At 33.6% G+C, this 18,447-nt stretch overlaps 1 protein-coding gene across 1 annotated transcript in view; it reads left to right on the top strand.

Annotated features, from left to right (window-relative positions):
- The window catches only part of LOC129270253 (neurogenic locus notch homolog protein 1-like), a 67,187-nt gene that overhangs the window by 29,767 nt on the left and 18,973 nt on the right, over positions 1-18,447 (top strand). The window contains exons 31-48 of the mRNA XM_064106040.1: positions 202-318; positions 1,669-1,785; positions 2,340-2,456; positions 4,007-4,128; positions 4,841-4,899; positions 5,684-5,841; positions 9,079-9,192; positions 9,892-10,005; positions 10,278-10,394; positions 10,752-10,868; positions 11,410-11,526; positions 11,961-12,077; positions 14,010-14,126; positions 14,567-14,683; positions 15,734-15,850; positions 17,552-17,668; positions 18,061-18,177; positions 18,337-18,447. Of these exons, the coding sequence (XP_063962110.1) occupies positions 202-318; positions 1,669-1,785; positions 2,340-2,456; positions 4,007-4,128; positions 4,841-4,899; positions 5,684-5,841; positions 9,079-9,192; positions 9,892-10,005; positions 10,278-10,394; positions 10,752-10,868; positions 11,410-11,526; positions 11,961-12,077; positions 14,010-14,126; positions 14,567-14,683; positions 15,734-15,850; positions 17,552-17,668; positions 18,061-18,177; positions 18,337-18,447 (2,082 nt within the window). The remainder of the gene's footprint in view (positions 1-201; positions 319-1,668; positions 1,786-2,339; positions 2,457-4,006; positions 4,129-4,840; positions 4,900-5,683; positions 5,842-9,078; positions 9,193-9,891; positions 10,006-10,277; positions 10,395-10,751; positions 10,869-11,409; positions 11,527-11,960; positions 12,078-14,009; positions 14,127-14,566; positions 14,684-15,733; positions 15,851-17,551; positions 17,669-18,060; positions 18,178-18,336) is intronic.

Raw genomic sequence — 18,447 nt, 5'->3', positions numbered from 1 at the left:
AAAAATACTCAAAATTTAATGAAAGAAAAAACGAAAAAGGGAATAGTGAATGATACATGAAACAATAGTGATAATGATTGTTTACTTTATACTTCTGGAGTATTGGGAGTACGTTGTCAATAAGATGATCTCAAAGTCTACTTTCAATAAAAAAAATATATATACTTCTTTAATTTCCCTTTTCTCCTATTGTTTATTTAGATATTGACGAATGTTCCATTGATAACCCTTGTGAGAATGGAGCGACTTGTATCAACAAAAATGGAACCTATGTATGTGTTTGCGATGAAGGATATGAAGGAACCCATTGTGAAAATGGTATGTATTACGCAATTGTTCGCATTATTTTAGACGTTGCTAGAGCTAAACAATGAATAGTACTAGTTAAACAAATACCACTGCGATTTTTTTTGACCAAAGAATATAAAGTTCCGAAGTGTGACGTCAACGGTTTCCCACTTCTGTGTCTCGATTGACCGAGGTGAGATTCCCCCGCTGCCCGGGTTTGGTGGGGGTCGGGCCATTGGGGACAGGGATGTGGCCTAGTGAATGCTTGGTTGACCTCATTGGGGTCGGTGTGCAATTGAACTGGCTCTAGATTTTATAAACCAGGCAAGTGATAATGTACATTGACTTTGGTGGGGCTGATAGGGTGTTCGCGGGGCATCTGAATGGGGATCGGTTGCCAGTGGGTTTGGGTTGTGGTATGTTCGTCGCGCTCTGCCAGAATGTGCTGTCGTAGGTGCTGGATTGCGGAAGTTGTTTATGTTACGACATCGCTTCGGTTCTCTCTATAATATACAACTCATTAACTACATAGCGTGTTTAAATCTACAAATTCAGTAATGTTTCCTGATTTACGTCAAACATACGATAATTTTAATTTTCGATCCAGTTGACCAGCCTAAATGAGACCATCATATGAAACTATAATAACATGCATGACTCTTCTACGCACACTATAATTTCTTTATAATTTTATTCAAATCAAGTTTTTATGCCCAAACCGGATCCTTTATATTTTTGTTACTATGGCTTTTTAACGTTGTTTATACTTCCCTTTGTGTCTGCCTACTCCTTTTCTTTCATCCCCTTCACTAACCTGATTGGTCTTCTCTACTCACTAATGCCCCTTTTGTCTCCTTGTTTCTAGTGTTGCTGTAGCTTGTTTGTGGTCTATATTATGGTTGTTCTACTTTATATGTTTGTCATTTTGCCTCCGACGAAGATTCTGCTAGGATCGAAAGATTACGCCCCCTTTTTGACTTTCTAGTTTATATGTTTTCTCTGTAATTTACATTCGTTGCCCTTCTTGTAATTAACTAGTTCGTGACCTGGGCTTATTTCCTTTTTTATGTTTACACCTATGTTAATTTGTTTGATTTTGAATATTGAATAAATTGATGATGAAAAAAACTGTGTACGAAACCGTGTCATCACAACCCTCCGGGCCCAATGTGGCGTCACGTAATTCAGACCTTTGAATTAAACTGTTGTCGAAATCCGTAAATTTGAGTTTGTCTTAAGCAAAAACTACGCTAAGTGGCAAAAGGTGGACAAGCATAAAGCTTTCATCGTCTTCTTGAGTCTCCATTTCTCAATTTCCCTTTAAGCGCCGGTCTTGGTCTGTAATGAAACTATATTCCAAATTCCTATTCTTTTCTGTAGACATAGACGAATGCACATCGCAAAACCCTTGTGTGAACGGAGCGACCTGTCTGAATCAAAACGGTACCTATGAATGCACTTGCACCACAGGGTTTAATGGAACTAATTGTGAAAACGGTACGTTCTCCACGAATTCATTTTTCTCATATTATTTTGAAATTCATCTTAACATAAATGAATTACACATTTTATCATTTGTACTTGAAGTTGTATGTGTTTTTCTTACGTTTTCTAGATATACTGTATGTCAAAATGAAACACGTTGCTCACCTTTGATCTGTTACTGAAATAAATCCCTAAGTGCATGTATAACCTTAAACTTGATTTAAAAATATAAAAAGTTTTGCTCTTAAAGAAGGTTTTGTAAGATATTTACATTTAGAAGGAACAGCGCATACCAATAAAAATAAATAAAAAACAGAAACTAGAACTAAACACAAAGTATCATGAGGCAGTCAAAAAAATAACTAGACAAAAATAACTACGTGTAAATAGCAATGGAAAGTAACATTAAAAAAGGGAATAGAGAATATTATACAGCGATACACTTATTGTTAACTTTGCACTCTGGGCTATCGGAAATGCGATGTCAATAAGATCCCAAAGTCACCTCTCAATCAAAAAATACATATACTGCAATAATTTCCCTTTCCTCCCATTGTTTGATATAGATATAGATGAATGTTCCATTGATAACCCTTGTATGAATGGAGCGACTTGTATCAACAAAAATGGAACCTATGAATGTGTTTGCGATGAAGGACATGAAGGAACCCATTGTGAAAATGGTATGTATTACACAATTGTTAGCATTATTATAGACGTTGCTATAGTTAAACAATGAAATTAATTGGATTAACCCTTAATAAGCCCCTCAACAAATTTCGTCACTACGCCGCCGCGCAAATTTTTTTGATTTATGATCGCAAAAGGGTCCCCGACAAAGTTCATCGGAAAAACATTAAAAACAAAGGTTTGAAAAAACAAAGAAATATATAAGAATTTTAAAAACAATAAAATGCATAGGAAATTAATTATATTTTTGCAATTTCTTTGTAGATATTTGTTAGAAATGTAATAATTGATACTCCCACCAAAAATTCTACTAGCTTTATAACTTGAGTTAAAGGGAAAAAAATACACAAAAAACAAATTTAGGGCAAATTTCATACGCTTATTTGGCTAATTAATAAAAAGTATATACAATTATTTTTTTGAAAATGTTACCATACATCCTTGTAGTTTACATCCGGCTCTACGCGCGTGCAAATTTTCGCGGCGATCGCGCAATCAGCGGCGGAGATCTGATTTTTTTTATTTGATTTGATTAATTTATTTCCACATTCCAATAACAAAAGTATATACAAGAGTGATAATTTTTTCTTAGTATAACATAACAATAAGCAAATGACATAATGAATAAAATATGCGCATATACATCCTAACAATCTAATTGAAATATATTTATTCCTGATAAATTTCTTTTTTGTAATTATTGAAACAAATAGCATAAAAAAAATATATATACATATATCATGGACCTACTCTAGTAGGTCCATGCATATATCGACATAATACATTTTGAAATGTGGGAGACCTCCATCTTAAGCTTAGAGCTTGAAATCGATAAAGGCCTCAAAAGGAAAGGGAAAGGAAAACCAGACAAACAGTGCAATTCTGGTCCGAAATAGCCCAAGTTAGATAGGGTTAAACATAATGGCTGTTGTAACCATTTAATGTTTATCAATTTCTTTGCATTCATATACGATGTTGAGGTTTAGAGTTATTTTGTTTTTGCAAGTTTTTAAAGGTTGCTTGTAAATATATTATTTATTGTTTATGCATTATATTTGTTGGTTTCTATTTGATGTTCAAACAAAATTAACTGATTGATAATTTTGATCAATACACATTATTTAAATGTTGGGATAGATTGATGCAAAATAGTACATTATGAAGCAATAGCTACTAATATTTCCTGCTCGTTTGCTTTGTATAAACATCTCTGCATAATTAATAAAAAAGCTATTAAGAGACTTCTGTTTTGATTTACGTGTTCATTCATGTTTGCAAATTAAAAGTTTTAACTGTATGACACAGGAGAAAACGTCAAAGAATTTGCAACCTAGCACCATCAAGGGACAAAGCAGTTAAACCGGTACACATAAGCGAATAGACAGTTGCCTGGATATGGTCACTCACAGACTTACGAGTAATATTTCATGCGAAGGAGGAATAATTATTTTTTCCTTTGTACTAGTTGTTTCAAATTGTTAATCTATGAGATCCTCCCGCCCTTGCAATATTCACAGATTAATTTATCATTTCATTTCCACAGAAACTGAGACTATGGCTTCTGTAAATCTACAGATTTCCCTCAATGACAGGAACTTCTCAGAGGCGCTCAGAGACAACACGTCAATGGAGTTTATGGAAGCTCAGTACAATATCTCTTCAGCTGTAAGAAGAGCGTTTTAAAATTAGTTGATCAATATTTCTGAAGGCGATTTTTGTTCTTCGATAATTTAAAATTAAGATTGGTTATATAATCATATTATCACTACTAGACGAATATCAGTATCAGAGAGAAAAGGAGAGAGAGAGGGGGGGAAGCATTTACAAGCGCTTTGGATTTTTTTTTTGTGATTGGAATGGGCGTATGTTTAAGTATTTATTTACGTCCCTGAACATTAGAAACATGAATATTCATTCTGTTTTATGTCCAGGTTTGCTGGTGCCTAATTCTAAATCAACGATTATGACATTTTCAGGTCTAATGCAAGGACCAGTTTTTCGAAACACATATATATTATTGGCCGATAATGTAAAGTGCTAACAATGTGTTGGACGATAGGAACATCACATAGTCTGTATCAATCAATAGATCCATATGAGTACGATCAAATTAAATTTGTTATTATATCAGAGTTGAAGATTCTTGTCTTTTGAAAATATATGTTAATAGTTAAATGTGCAAACAACTCGGAGAGCCTGAAATAGGTAAATGGGGAAGAAGCAATTACTTCCCAGTATTGAATATATTCCCGGAGGGGGCTAACAGCTGTAATTGGTAAGTAATTGACAAATCCACTGGAATAGATTTGAAAAAGAAAAGAAACTACAAAGAAAAAACATAAAAATTGATGTATTTGATTTTGCTCACTATAAACAGATTGCTCTTCATTACGCCAACGATTCGAATTTTGCAGGTGTCGAGATCCTAGAGATTCGGTAAGACGAAGGGAAATTAATTTCTTACATAATTTACATTGCGAATAAATATGTATTTCGATGTAATATCTCGTTGACTATTTCATTTTGGTCTCCGAAAAAAAAATCTGCAAAAGCTCTGGCTAGAATGAAGGTATTGCTTTTCTTTTGGAGGTACTATTAGTGTACAATTTTTCATTATCTGAAAATACAAACGTCAAAAATACTTATAAGGTGTTAACCAGAATGAAACAATGAAACATCATAAGAGAATGAGTTGAAATATGAAGGACTAGTTTTGATCAAGACAAACCAGAATGCATAATTTTAGCAGTTATTTCTCTAACGAATACCCTTTTCAATTTACACCAATTTATTAACATGTTGTTTAATCATTGGTAGTGAAAATATCGAATTAAATGGGCGTATTATATTGAGGCCTTATCACCATTATTGGCATTACTATGGTAGCTCAATGGTAGAGTGCCCGCTTCAAGAACGGGAGGTCGTGAATTCGATCCTCGGCGGAGTCATACCAAAGACTTTAAAAATGGGACCTTCCGCCTTCTTGTCAGGCATTTGAGGTATGAGAAGGGTAATGATAAACATGTTATGTTATGCAGGCGACCCTGGAAGAACAGCTTACAGCATAAGTAGTTACCCTTGGTAAATAAGAGTTATTATCATTATTAACTTAGCTATTTTTGTCGTCATGTTTATATACGATAAATAGTTATTTTGAGATTAAGTTTATCATTATCACTATTGCTTTTTATCATTTGCTTTTTTTATCCTGTCTTTAAAGGCCGGGAAGCTGGGATGTTCGATTCAGGATCCTCTACATTATAAGAATTGTGCGGTTTCTTTTAGAGTTATTTGAATTATTAAACACCGTTCAGAATGAAGTTGACGAAGCCGTATCTACGATTTCGACCGACTCTTCATCTACACAACTGACATCAGGTCAACAAATCCACGTCTTATTCATGAGAAATGCTATTGTAAAAGAATGACCTGGTTGGTGTTTCATAAACTGTTCGTAAGTTAAGAGCGACTTTAAGAACGACAGGTGAACCTTTTTTTATGCACTAAATAATCACAAATGAACATTTAATGGTGAATATCAATTACCACAAGAAAGGATCACCAGTCGTTTTTAAAGGACAAGTCCACCCAAACAAAAAGTTGATTTGAATAAAAAGAAAAAAATCCAACAAGCATAATGCTGAAAATTTCATCAAAATCGGATGTAAAATAAGAAAGTTATGACATTTTTAAGTTTCGCTTAATTTCACAAAACTGTTCTATGCACATCCCGGTCGGTATACAAATGAGGGAACTGATGACATCACTCACTATTTCTTTTGTATTTTATATATTATAGGAAATATGAAATATTCTAATTTTCTCCCCATTGTCCTGTGAAACAAAGTGTTATTTTTCCCTGAACATGTGGAATTACCATTGTTTAACATTTTATGGGTCAATCAAGTTTGTCCTTATTGTCAAATCTGTAAAAATTGAAATAATAAATAATTCAAAAAATAAAAAACAAAAGAAATAGTGAGTGAGGGACATCATCGATTCTCTCATTTGCATGTGACTAAATCGTACACATAACTATTTTGTGAAAAATAAGCAAAACTTTAAAATGTCATAACTTTCTTATTTCACATCCAATTTTGATGACATTTTCAGCATATTGCTTTTCTGATTCTTTTCTATTGATTAAAATCCTCAATTTTCTGAGGTAGACTTGACCTTTAAAGTCACTCTTCGAACAGCTTTATGAAACGGTCCCAATTAGCTCGTATCTGTGACCGAAAGTATCACCTTGCTTCAAAAATTAAGTTTTAGGCCGCTGCGCTATTCAAAATTATATCAGGATATGGTTGCGGTCGAACTTGTAATTTGAATTAGGCACATGCTCATAGCAAAGCCTGGTATATTTTGCCCCCTACTCCTAAAGTAATTGCTTAGCCAAGGCGGGTTCGAAAATATTGACTGTAATGTCTATGATTCATCACGCGAAGATTAAACAATGACTTTGAATTGCTAAAAATTATTCCCACTCATGTCACATTATTCTTCCTGTCTTATTGGTACTGTTAAAACCTATTCCTATTCAACAAGAAAATCAATCAAGAAAATATTGTGCTTTGATAGTTAACTTTTTCAAAGTTAAATTGTAGCATTGACTTCCAGTATCGACCATCAAACATATTATGAACATATAATAAGTTTCATTATATTGTTTTAAAAAATGTGCATTATCAATCTACTTCTTTTCTAACTGCAGAAGTCGCAAGTGGGGGTGAGCATGAACCAAAAAAATCACAATGAGAGGAACATGTTTACGTTTTTTATACTAAATAATAAATTATTGGGGTGGCTTCGGTTAAACTGTAGTAGACATGTACGGTTAATTAGAAAAGAGTCGATATGTATAATATATTACGTTCCCCGTTATAGTCTCTCACACAGTACAATGCCATAGATTCATAATATGAAAAGTCTATCCACACACATGCGGGTGTCATGTAAGGTGCTTTTGGGGATGTGCATTTCTCCTCAATGATATTTTCGTTCTTAAAGGGCATATAGAAATGAGATTCACATTATATGTTATGAACGCTTTATTTTGTTCAGTTTTCATGGTAAAAAGAACAGATATGAGGGAGATGGAAGAGCGTAGATTCCTCAATTTCCTGTACTCCACCGCGGAAGAGGATGTAAGATTTTTCCTATTAAAAGACAATCGCATAGACATCAAGCTTTATTTCCCTGCCCTTTCCAGAGTCATACATTTTCTTTTGCAAAGTTTGAATTAACGTCGCGTGCTATAAACTACCCTATATCTCTATATTATGGCGCACAGAGCAATGACAATTCAAGTTTACTCGTACACCTCTAGACCGTCTTTTACTGTTCCAGTTATGAGAGACTGCATTTGATCGTGCCTGCTATAAAACTGTTATAATGTGGATGATTGGAGATTAAACCATTTTCAGTCAATTTCTTTTGCGATTTAACATAAACAAAAATATTTGGGTCGGAGTCCTGCCCGAAGTAGAAGTAAGCATTCATTTCTTTCTTTTCGATGTAAAACCAGTTATCAAGCATAGATAGGGATAAAAAGGGTGATTCAGCGCATGATTATGGTTAAAAGTCAGTTGGGAATAATGAAATTTGACTACGATGTGTTATCAAGATATAAACAAACCTTAGAAAAGTTTAAGATTTTAAATGTTCAAGACTATAAGTTCCTGTTCCGTAAAACGTATATCATGATAGTAAGTATCAGCAAATAGATTAATGTAATTTTAGATCACTAAGCCAATGTCAAAAGTAATCGGGTCAATAAAATCGTATCAACTTATCATATTAACCAAAGCTTAACATTTTTAATTTACATTAAAAAATTGGAAGCCAAATATTTTCATTCATTTCATTTCAAAATCCTGATGTAATAGTTATCAGGTGTTCTCAGATAATATGAGTATAATTTTAGGTCACTTTATCAAGGTCAAAGGTCATTTATCATTTTGGGAACGGTGCAAAGATTCGGAATGGGGAAAAGATTAAGTTTTTGAGACATAAATATATTTGGCGATTGCCTAAAGAGCCATTCGTTCATTATTAAACATGTATTTAATCTAATTAAATAAGTATAGTGTGAGATAGGTTTTGGATATTAGAAATGATATCAAACAAAGAAATAAGGTGTTTGCAATTCAGGGTCAAAGCTAATTTTAGGTCAATAAATCTTGGGTCTTGTTATTACATTATTTTTTTTCTTGTGTGTATAAAGTTAGTCTACATTTTTTCCATACTCCAACAAGATTTTATATAAGGAGTATCAAGTATCAGAAATGTGACTAACATTTTAGGTAATTTGATCAAAGTCAACAAGTTAGAAACCTGACATTTTTATAATTTCTTTAGTATATATCATAATCCATAAATTTCGTTACTCCTTAAACAGGGCATCCACAAAATTGCCCCTGCATGGCCTTCGATTATCAGATTGAAAAAAAAGAATGAAAACTGTTGATAATTCAATATCACAAAGTCTATAGGCCTGCGTATATCCAATTTCCAATTTCAGCAGCACAACAACTTCATTAACAACAACAACATCATCATCTTCATCATTTCCTTGATTACCATTAATATTTTTCATTTCTGTCATGTCTTCAGGTTATTGCATAAATGAACCGTGCAAGAATGGAGCTAATTGCACTGACACTGACGACTTCTTGAACTTCACTTGTTCCTGCGTCGCTGGATTCACAGGAACAACTTGTTCAATAAGTAAGCAATGCTAAAGATGCAAATGCCAAATGACATCTTATAACAGCAAAAATTAACTTGAGGATTATATATACATGTGATATCGGCCATGATCACTTATTTACACGCCACTATAAGAACTAGGCATAACGAAGAACCTTTATACTATGTGTCATGTATCTGTGCAAATTGTTCGTATTTTCTTTGTTGTCTTTGCAGCGAATGTATTCAATATTATTGTTTGAAAGAACAATGATGTCCATCAGTTTTACTCCCCTATACCCGTCTATTTCTGGAAAGGATTGCATTTGTTTTATACCTGGCATGTTTGCACATAATAACTGCGGTTTGCTCAGAAATATAATCGTGGGTTTGATTAGAAGAACGGTCGCCTCATTAAAGCAACCTGTTGAACACTTTAACTTGGTACTAAAACGTTCAACTGCTTAAAATCCTATTAGAGCTTTAATTAGCATCGGAAATCGTTTTATCATCGAGTTTCTCTTTTTCAGGCAGTAATTGCATGATGAAAAGTTGTTTTCCTCAGCAACAAGGAAATCAATATACAAAGGAAAATAATATGGCACATACTTTCAGATCAATATTAATTTTGCCTTTAGTACTGGATGTGAACATTAAATTTTACCTCTATCGTATTATTTATCTCTCAGTTGCCCTAACACTGGTTAGATTTACATCGATCTTTTCTTCTTTCGGCAGATATCGATGACTGCGAAGGACAGACTTGTGCTAATGGAGGCACCTGTGAGGACCGTATAGACACTTTTACCTGCGCCTGTCTCTCTGGATGGGATGGGGAACTGTGTGAAACAGGTAAACACCTACGTCGCATGTATATACGTAAAAGTTGTTTGGGTCTCTGGTTTTTCTACACTCTTATAAATAAAAAAAAATGCAACTTTGGGAAACTCGCCAACTTTAACATTCGAGAATTCGTATATTCATATCCCCCAAATTCTGAATCCATAATTCGGAATACGCACATTTTCTCACTTGTTTCCTGAATTTGATGCTCTTTCCTTTTCTTACTTTGTTTGTCGGTATTGCCAACATTTACCATTTTATTGTGTTTTTTTTGTGTATAGATATAGATGAATGCATGTCTGAGAGCCCTTGTTTAAATGGAGCGACCTGTATCAACCAAAATGGAACCTATGAATGTACCTGTACAGAAGGATATGAAGGAAAGGATTGTGAAAATGGTATGCATCCCATTATGGTATATTTAAGTCCTTCTGTAGTGCATACCGGCGTTATATCATAATGTCATATACGTTATACAAGAACTTTATTATCATTACTTTAATGTTAACAACAACAACAACATTTACAATGATAATAGTAGTAATAATAATGAATGTTATTACTATTATTGTTATATTTATCAATATTATCATTGAGGTGTATTTTTTTACTTACAAGGAGAACGTCACACCCAAATTTGATAACTGAAATTTCTATTAATATTTAGACATAGACGAATGGACGGAAGGAGGGGCGGAGGCGATGATTTCCCATCAACGGAATAAGCGATTTGATTTACATGTTTTTTTTTTCAGACATAAACGAGTGTAGTACTGCTAATCCCTGCATGAATGGAGCGACTTGTATTAATCAAGATGGAATCTATGAATGCAATTGCACAAACGGATATGAAGGAACTAATTGTGAAAACGGTATGTACCCCCAAAAATTGTGTAATATAGGTCCTTTTAAATCCAATCCAATTAATAGACATTTCATATATAGCATCTTTTCCTGTAAGTTACAAAGCGCTGCACACGTACACTACTTCATTTTTGGGCCACTCAAACAAAATTTAACACCTCAGAATGATCAACTTAGTCTATGCAATCCATTGTCCTCTTGTCAAAATAAATGGGATTTATTGGTTTTCTTGAACTGGTCAACAGAGGACGCCGTGTTGACAGCAGCACGTAGATGATTCCATACTTTTACAGCGACCACAGGGAAGGAGATTTCACCAGCACGTTTCTTGGAAAGGTGCTGAATAAGCCAGATTGGTGACGATAAACTAGTATCACAGATTTGAGACCGACGAATAAGAATTTATTCAATATAATAATCACTTCGGTGATTAAGAGATTTGAAGACTAGCGGTCACATTTTAATCGTTATCCTTCGAATAACAGGATGTGATATGAGTGAACTGTGTATTTAAACATTATTTTTTTGAGGTTATGTTTTTATGTATAGATATAGATGAATGCATGCCTGTTAGCCCTTGCATGAATGGAGCGACCTGCATCAACCAAAATGGAACCTATGAATGTACCTGTACAGAAGGTTATGAAGGAATGGATTGTGAAATTGGTATGCATCCCATAATGGTATATTTAAGTCCTTTCGTAGTGCATAACGGCGTTATATCATAATGTGATACGTGTTATACAAAAACTTCAACATAATTGTTGTTGTTATTATCATTGCTATAATAATACCAATAATAATGATATAAACAATTATTAAATTGATAATAGTAATAATCATTATTATTACTAATATTAATACTACTATAATTATTATAGTTGTTGGTCTAATTATCTTTATCAATATTACATTGTAGTGTATTTTTTGTTGGGGTTATATACACGGAATACGTCACATCTACATTTGATAATTGAAATTTCTAATAATATCTAATTTGGTTTAGAGATAAACAAATGTACGGAAGGGGGCGGAAGCGATGATTTCCCGATCATTAACAGAATAAAGCGATTTTATTACTTGCTTTCGTTTAATTTTAGACATAGACGAGTGTATCTCTGATAATCCCTGCATGAATGGAGCGACTTGTATCAACCAAGATGGAACCTTTGACTGTAATTGCACAAAAGGATATGAGGGAACTAATTGCGAAAACGGTATGTATCCCATGACGATTATAATAATTCAGGTCCTTTCGAATCCAATCCAATAGAGCGCCTTTTCCTTTTGGTTACAAAGCGATGCACATACACTACTCCATGCTTGGGCAACTAAAACAATTCAACACCTCAGAATGATTAGCTTAGTCCTTGAAATCCGTTGTCCTCTTAGCCAAAGTTTTGAAAATTGCATGCATTTTGTCCTGAAAATTAAATATTCTGAGCAATGTTAAACATGCATGCGCGTGTTTTAGATTTAGACCTAAAAATCTAGGCAATGTAAATACATTTTCTATCATGAAAATTAATAATTGAAAATATTTGAAATCCGATCTGAAAAAGGATTAATTTAAGGACGTTCCACAGTTAAAGTGAAATCCATGTCATTTTCACCAAACTTTGCACATAGATACTTTAGAACCTTAATATTTGAAATATGCAAAAATTAACATAGGTCCATGTGCTTGATTTTTTTGCTATAGAGCTTCAAAGTTCACCTAAATTGATGTTCTTAAAAATTGCGCATTCAAAAGAATTTGGCATTTTTAGACCGCCCAAGATTACTACAATGAGTTTAAACCTTTATTACTCAGTCAAAATACATGAAAAAGTCATCAAATTTCGCAAGAGAGTTAATAATTGTATCGTTAGAATGGAGAATCTATTTATAGTGCTATTTGTTTGCAAATTTAAGTTTGACAGCACTGCCAGTTCTTAAAAATGGCGTAAAAGATAACAAAATACCAATCTAAAAAATGTGAAATTTCAGTAACAAACTACAACGTACAATAAATGCTGCACTTTATCCAAAATCCATGTCATTTTCACCAAAATTTGCAGAGTTGTAAAGGAAGGTATACCTAAGAGGTACAAACATTAAAAAATAGGGGTTCATGTGCTTGTTTTTAAACTATCAGCATTTTTATTAGAGCAAATGTCTTTTTAAAACACCAAAAATGCGCCGAATACTTTGTATCTATATATGTGAAGAAAAAATCAAAACCACTCTCCCATTTATTCAAACTCGGGGTAATATTCGTGATTCTTGGCAGCACTGCAGAGTAAAGTATTTTGAAATTGTAGAGAATTTTTTTTAATCGTCCATGGAATAATTCCACTTTTTAGCTTCATGAAATAACACATCGGATCTGCAGTTAAAGGGCAGAAGATGAGAAAAATCAGCTCATACCCGCAGCTAATTAATCACCTGTTCATCCATTGTGACGTCAGCGCGCAGAGTGTAAACTCTGCGCAGATCATAATGTGCACAAACATAACTGTGGAACGTCCTTAAGCACAATTTCATGCACTGTGTAGGAAACGTCTGAGCTGAAAATGTTGATACTCAGACAATGAAACGGACATTTTACAGAGAACTTTTTGAAACTCAATTTGTAAATCAAACAAAATACTGAAAGCTCGATGTCTGAACTGAAATATGGTTTGTATATTGACTTCAATATTTGATATTTTAAGCTCCATATCAGCCTATTGAGCAAGATATGTGTCTCATCGAACATGCAATGCGAGTGCGAAGCCCGAGCAGAGTTTTTTTGTAGTGATATGAAAGATTTATTTTCAAGTCTCCCCTCATCTTGTTTTATTCTTCGTCTTCCTCTTCTTTTTTTTCTCCTCTCTTTTCTCTTCTTTCCCTTTTTTCTTTCTTTCTCCTTTTTAATTTTATGAAAGTTTTTTAGGGGGCCGGGCTCCTCGGCCCCATGGATTCGCCTATGTATTATGTACTTGAGAACAACGAATTAGATTGTTATCAATATAATTCAGACTTTGGTGATTGAGAGACTTGAAGACTAGCGGTCACATTTTAATCGTTATCCTTCGAATTGCATAAAAAACGTAATACCAGGATGTGATATGAGTGAACTGTGTATTTAAACATTATTTTTTTTGAGGTTATGTTTTTATGTATAGATATAGATGAATGCATGCCTGTTAGCCCTTGCATGAATGGAGCGACCTGCATCAACCAAAATGGAACCTATGAATGTACCTGTACAGAAGGTTATGAAGGAATGGATTGTGAAATTGGTATGCATCCCATAATGGTATATTTAAGTCCTTCCGTAGTGCATAACGGCGTTATATCTTAATGTGATACGTGTTATACAAAAACTTTATCATTATTGTTGTTGTTATTATCTTTGTTATAATGATAATAATAATAATGATATTAACAATTAAAGAATTGATAATAACTATTATAATTATCATTATTATTACTAGTATTATTAATTCTATTATTATTATAGTTATTGGTCTTATTTTCTTTATTAATATTACATTGTAGTGTATTTTTTGTTGGGGTTATATACACGGAATACGTCACATCCACATTTGATAATTGAAATTTCTAATAATATCTAATTTGGTTTAGAGATAAACAAATGTACGGAAGGGGGCGGAAGCGATGATTTCCCCATCATTAACAGAATAAAGCGATTTTATTACTTGCTTTCGTTTAATTTTAGACATAGACGAGTGTATCTCTGATAATCCCTGCATGAATGGAGCGACTTGTATCAACCAAGATGGAACCTTTGACTGTAATTGCACAAAAGGATATGAGGGAACTAATTGCGAAAACGGTATGTATCCCATGACGATTATAATAATTCAGGTCCTTTCGAATCAATTCCAATAGAGCGCCTCTTCCTTTTGGTTACAAAGCGATGCACATACACTACTCCATGTTTGGGCAACTAAAACAATTCAACACCTCAGAATGATTAGCTTAGTCCTTGAAATCCGTTGTCTTCTTAGCCAAAGTTTTGAAAATTGCATGCATTTTGTCCTGAAAATTAAATATTCTGAGCAATGTTAAACATGCATGCGCGTGTTTTAGATTTAGACCTAAAAATCTAGGCAATGTAAATACATTTTCTATCATGAAAATTAATAATTGAAAATATTTGATGTCCGATCTGAAAAAGGATTAATTTAAGCACAATTTCATGCACTGTGTAGGAAACGTCTGAGCTGAAAATGTTGATACTCAGACAATGAAACGGACATTTTACAGAGAACTTTTTGAAACTCAATTTGTAAATCAAACAAAATACTGAAAGCTCGATGTCTGAACTGAAATATGGTTTGTATATTGACTTCAATATTTGATATTTTAAGCTCCATATCAGCCTATTGAGCAAGATATGTGTCTCATCGAACATGCAATGCGAGTGCGAAGCCCGAGCAGAGTTTATTTGTAGTGATATGAAAGATTTATTTTCAAGTCTTCCCCTCATCTTGTTTTATTCTTCGTCTTCCTCTTCTTTTTATTTCTCCTCTCTTTTCTCTTCTTTCCCTTTTTCCTTTCTTTCTCCTTTTTAATTTTATGAAAGTTTTTTAGGGGGTCGTCTCCTCGGCCCCCTGTAACAATTATTATCATTATCATTATTATTACTAGTATTATTATTATAGTTATTGGTCTTATTATCTTTATTAATATTACATTTAGGCGTATTTTTTTTCTGGTGTTACATACACGGAAAACGTTACATATACATACATAATTGAAATTTCTAATAATATTTGATTTTGTTTAGACATAAACATATGTACGGAAGGGGGCGGAAGCGATGATTTCCCCATCATTAACAGAATAAAGCGATTTGGTTACTTGCTTTCGTTTAATTTAGACATAGACGAGTGTATCACTGATAATCCCTGCATGAATGGAGCGACTTGTATCAACCAAGATGGATCCTTTGACTGCAATTGCACAAAAGGATATGAAGGAACTAATTGCGAAAACGGTATGTATCCCATGACGATTATAATAATTCAGGTCCTTTCGAATCCAATCCAATAGAGCGCCTTTTCCTTTTGTTTACAAAGCAATGCACATACACTACTCCATGTTTGGGCAACTAAAACAATTCAACACCTCATAATTATCAGTTTAGCCCATGAAATCCGTTGTCCTCTTAGCCAAATAGATGGGATTTAAACAGCAACAGCACGTTTCTTGGAAAGGTACTGAGTGAGCAAGATTGACGACGATGAATGAGCATTACCAGGGGAGGATCCAGCTTTCGCCAATAGGGCAAAGGGGGCAGAAAGTTTTTTCACCCATATCTTCCCCGATTGAAATCTTAAAGTTGATTTTTGTTAGATTGTTTGAAGGGGTAGTCCTAACAGTCACTTGTAAGCTATATTCTTATAAAACAACATAAATAAATTAGAATATCATAAGCCTTATTTAAATAGTGCGAGCGTGAATCGCGAGCTGCACGTTTTGAAAACTGCATGTATTTTGTCCTGAAAATTGAACATTCTGAGGAATGTTAGTGATCCTAAACAAGATGTGTATGTAACTATAGGCCTATAATTACTGCGAGTGCGAAGCGCGAGCAGATTTTTTTAATATAGCTTCGGGCCTGATCGAAAAGGGACCTATTAAGGACTGTTTGCAGTTAGCCATGAAGACGATACGTATTTCACCAATCAAATAATGCAGGCGCGAAGCGCAAGCTGAAAAATGTTGACATTCCGACCTAAAAAAAGGATATTCGAAGCACTTTTTATAATCATGAACAGTATAGATATATAACGAAATAATGCGACCGCTAAGCGCGAGCGAAAAAAATGAGATTTAACTGAACACTCTATTCATGTTTTGCATAGCATGAAACGGATGGGCAATTGGGTATCTTCCCGCATTAATAATGCGAGCGCGTACAGCTAGCTGAATTTTTTTATTCTGATCTGAAACTGGATAATTTAAGCATGTCTTTAATAAAGAACCAGTTGCATATCTCAATATACATGCATGCACGTATTTTAGATTTAGACTGAAAAAAATCAATTTAAGCACAATTTCAAGCACTGTGTATATAGGAAAAATCTGAGCTGAAAATGTTGATACTCAGACAATGAAACGGACATTTTACAGAGAACTTTTTGAAAATCAATTTGTAAATCAAACAAAATACTGAAAGCTCGATGTCTGAACTGAAATATGTTTTGTATATTGACTTCAATATTTGATATTATAAACTCCATATCGGCCTATTGAGCAAGATATGTTCCTCATCGAACATGCGATGCGAGCGCGAAGCCCGACCAAAGTTTTTTTTTTGTAGTGATATGAAAGATTTATTTTCAAGTCTCCCCTCATCTTGTTTTATTTTTCGTCTTCCTCTTTTTTACTCCTCTCTTTTCTCTTCTATTCCTTTTTTTTTCTTCTTTTTTTCCCCTTTTTAATTTTTTCAAAGTTTTTTAGGGGGCCGGGCTCCTCGGCCCCCTGGATTCACCTATGTATTATGGACTTGAGAACAACGAATTAGAATGTTATCAATATAATTCAGACTTTGGTGATTGAGAGACTTCAAGACTATAGCAGCAAAATTTTGAACGTTATCCTTCGAAGTGAATAAGGATGTAATACCATGATGTGATATGGGTGAACTGTGTTTTTAATAGTATTGTTTTTGTTATTGTGTTTTTATGTATAGATATAGATGAATGCATGCCTGAGAGCCCTTGTTTAAATGGAGCGACTTGTATCAACCAAAATGGAACCTATGAATGTACCTGTACAGAAGGATATGAAGGCATGGATTGTGAAAATGGTATGTATCACATTATATTATCATTATCGTAATTATCATTGTTATAATAATAATAATAATGATAATACTAATAATTATTATTACTATTATTTTATAATTACTATAATTACCTGTTTTCAGCTAAGATATCATTGTATCACAAAGACAAATTTACCTCAATGTATCAGATCTAGATCTATGAGAATATGGTGACAATTAAGCTTGATTTCAAAGATTTTTTTCTCGTGAAATATTTGTTTGCTTTCTTTTAGCGTTAATATAACAAAAATGGTATTTAGGGAAGACCAAGTCAAGCTTATGATCAACGCCCGATTAAATTTTTTCGCAAGTGATATTCTTACAAAAAATGGATGAGAAAAAATATAATTAATATTTGGGTTTTTTCTGCTTAGATACTGATGAATGCGAGACGGATAACCCGTGTCTGAATGGAGCAACTTGTATTAACCAACAGGGAACCTATGAATGCGACTGTCCACCGGGATTTGTTGGAATGAATTGTAAACATGGTATGGATGCAACAAAAGATCTTATCTTTCTTTAAATTTTAGTCGTTTCATGTAAAATTCTTTGATGAGAAATGTGTTTGTATATAATTTTGATATTTTGGTCTTTAGAACTATTTAATAGAAGTATCAAATGTGAGTGATTTTCGCTACGTTTTTCAGAGGGATGCACTTCAGATAATCCCTGCATGAATGGAGCAACTTGTGTGAACCAAAATACTACCTATAAATGCATCTGTGCAGATGGATACGAGGGGAAAAAGTGTGAGAATG

The sequence above is a fragment of the Lytechinus pictus genome, chromosome 10 (assembly GCF_037042905.1).
Source record: "Lytechinus pictus isolate F3 Inbred chromosome 10, Lp3.0, whole genome shotgun sequence".
Lineage (NCBI taxonomy): Eukaryota > Metazoa > Echinodermata > Echinoidea > Temnopleuroida > Toxopneustidae > Lytechinus > Lytechinus pictus.
Note: the sequence above shows the minus strand (reverse complement) of the source record. Positions and strands in the feature narration are given on the sequence as shown.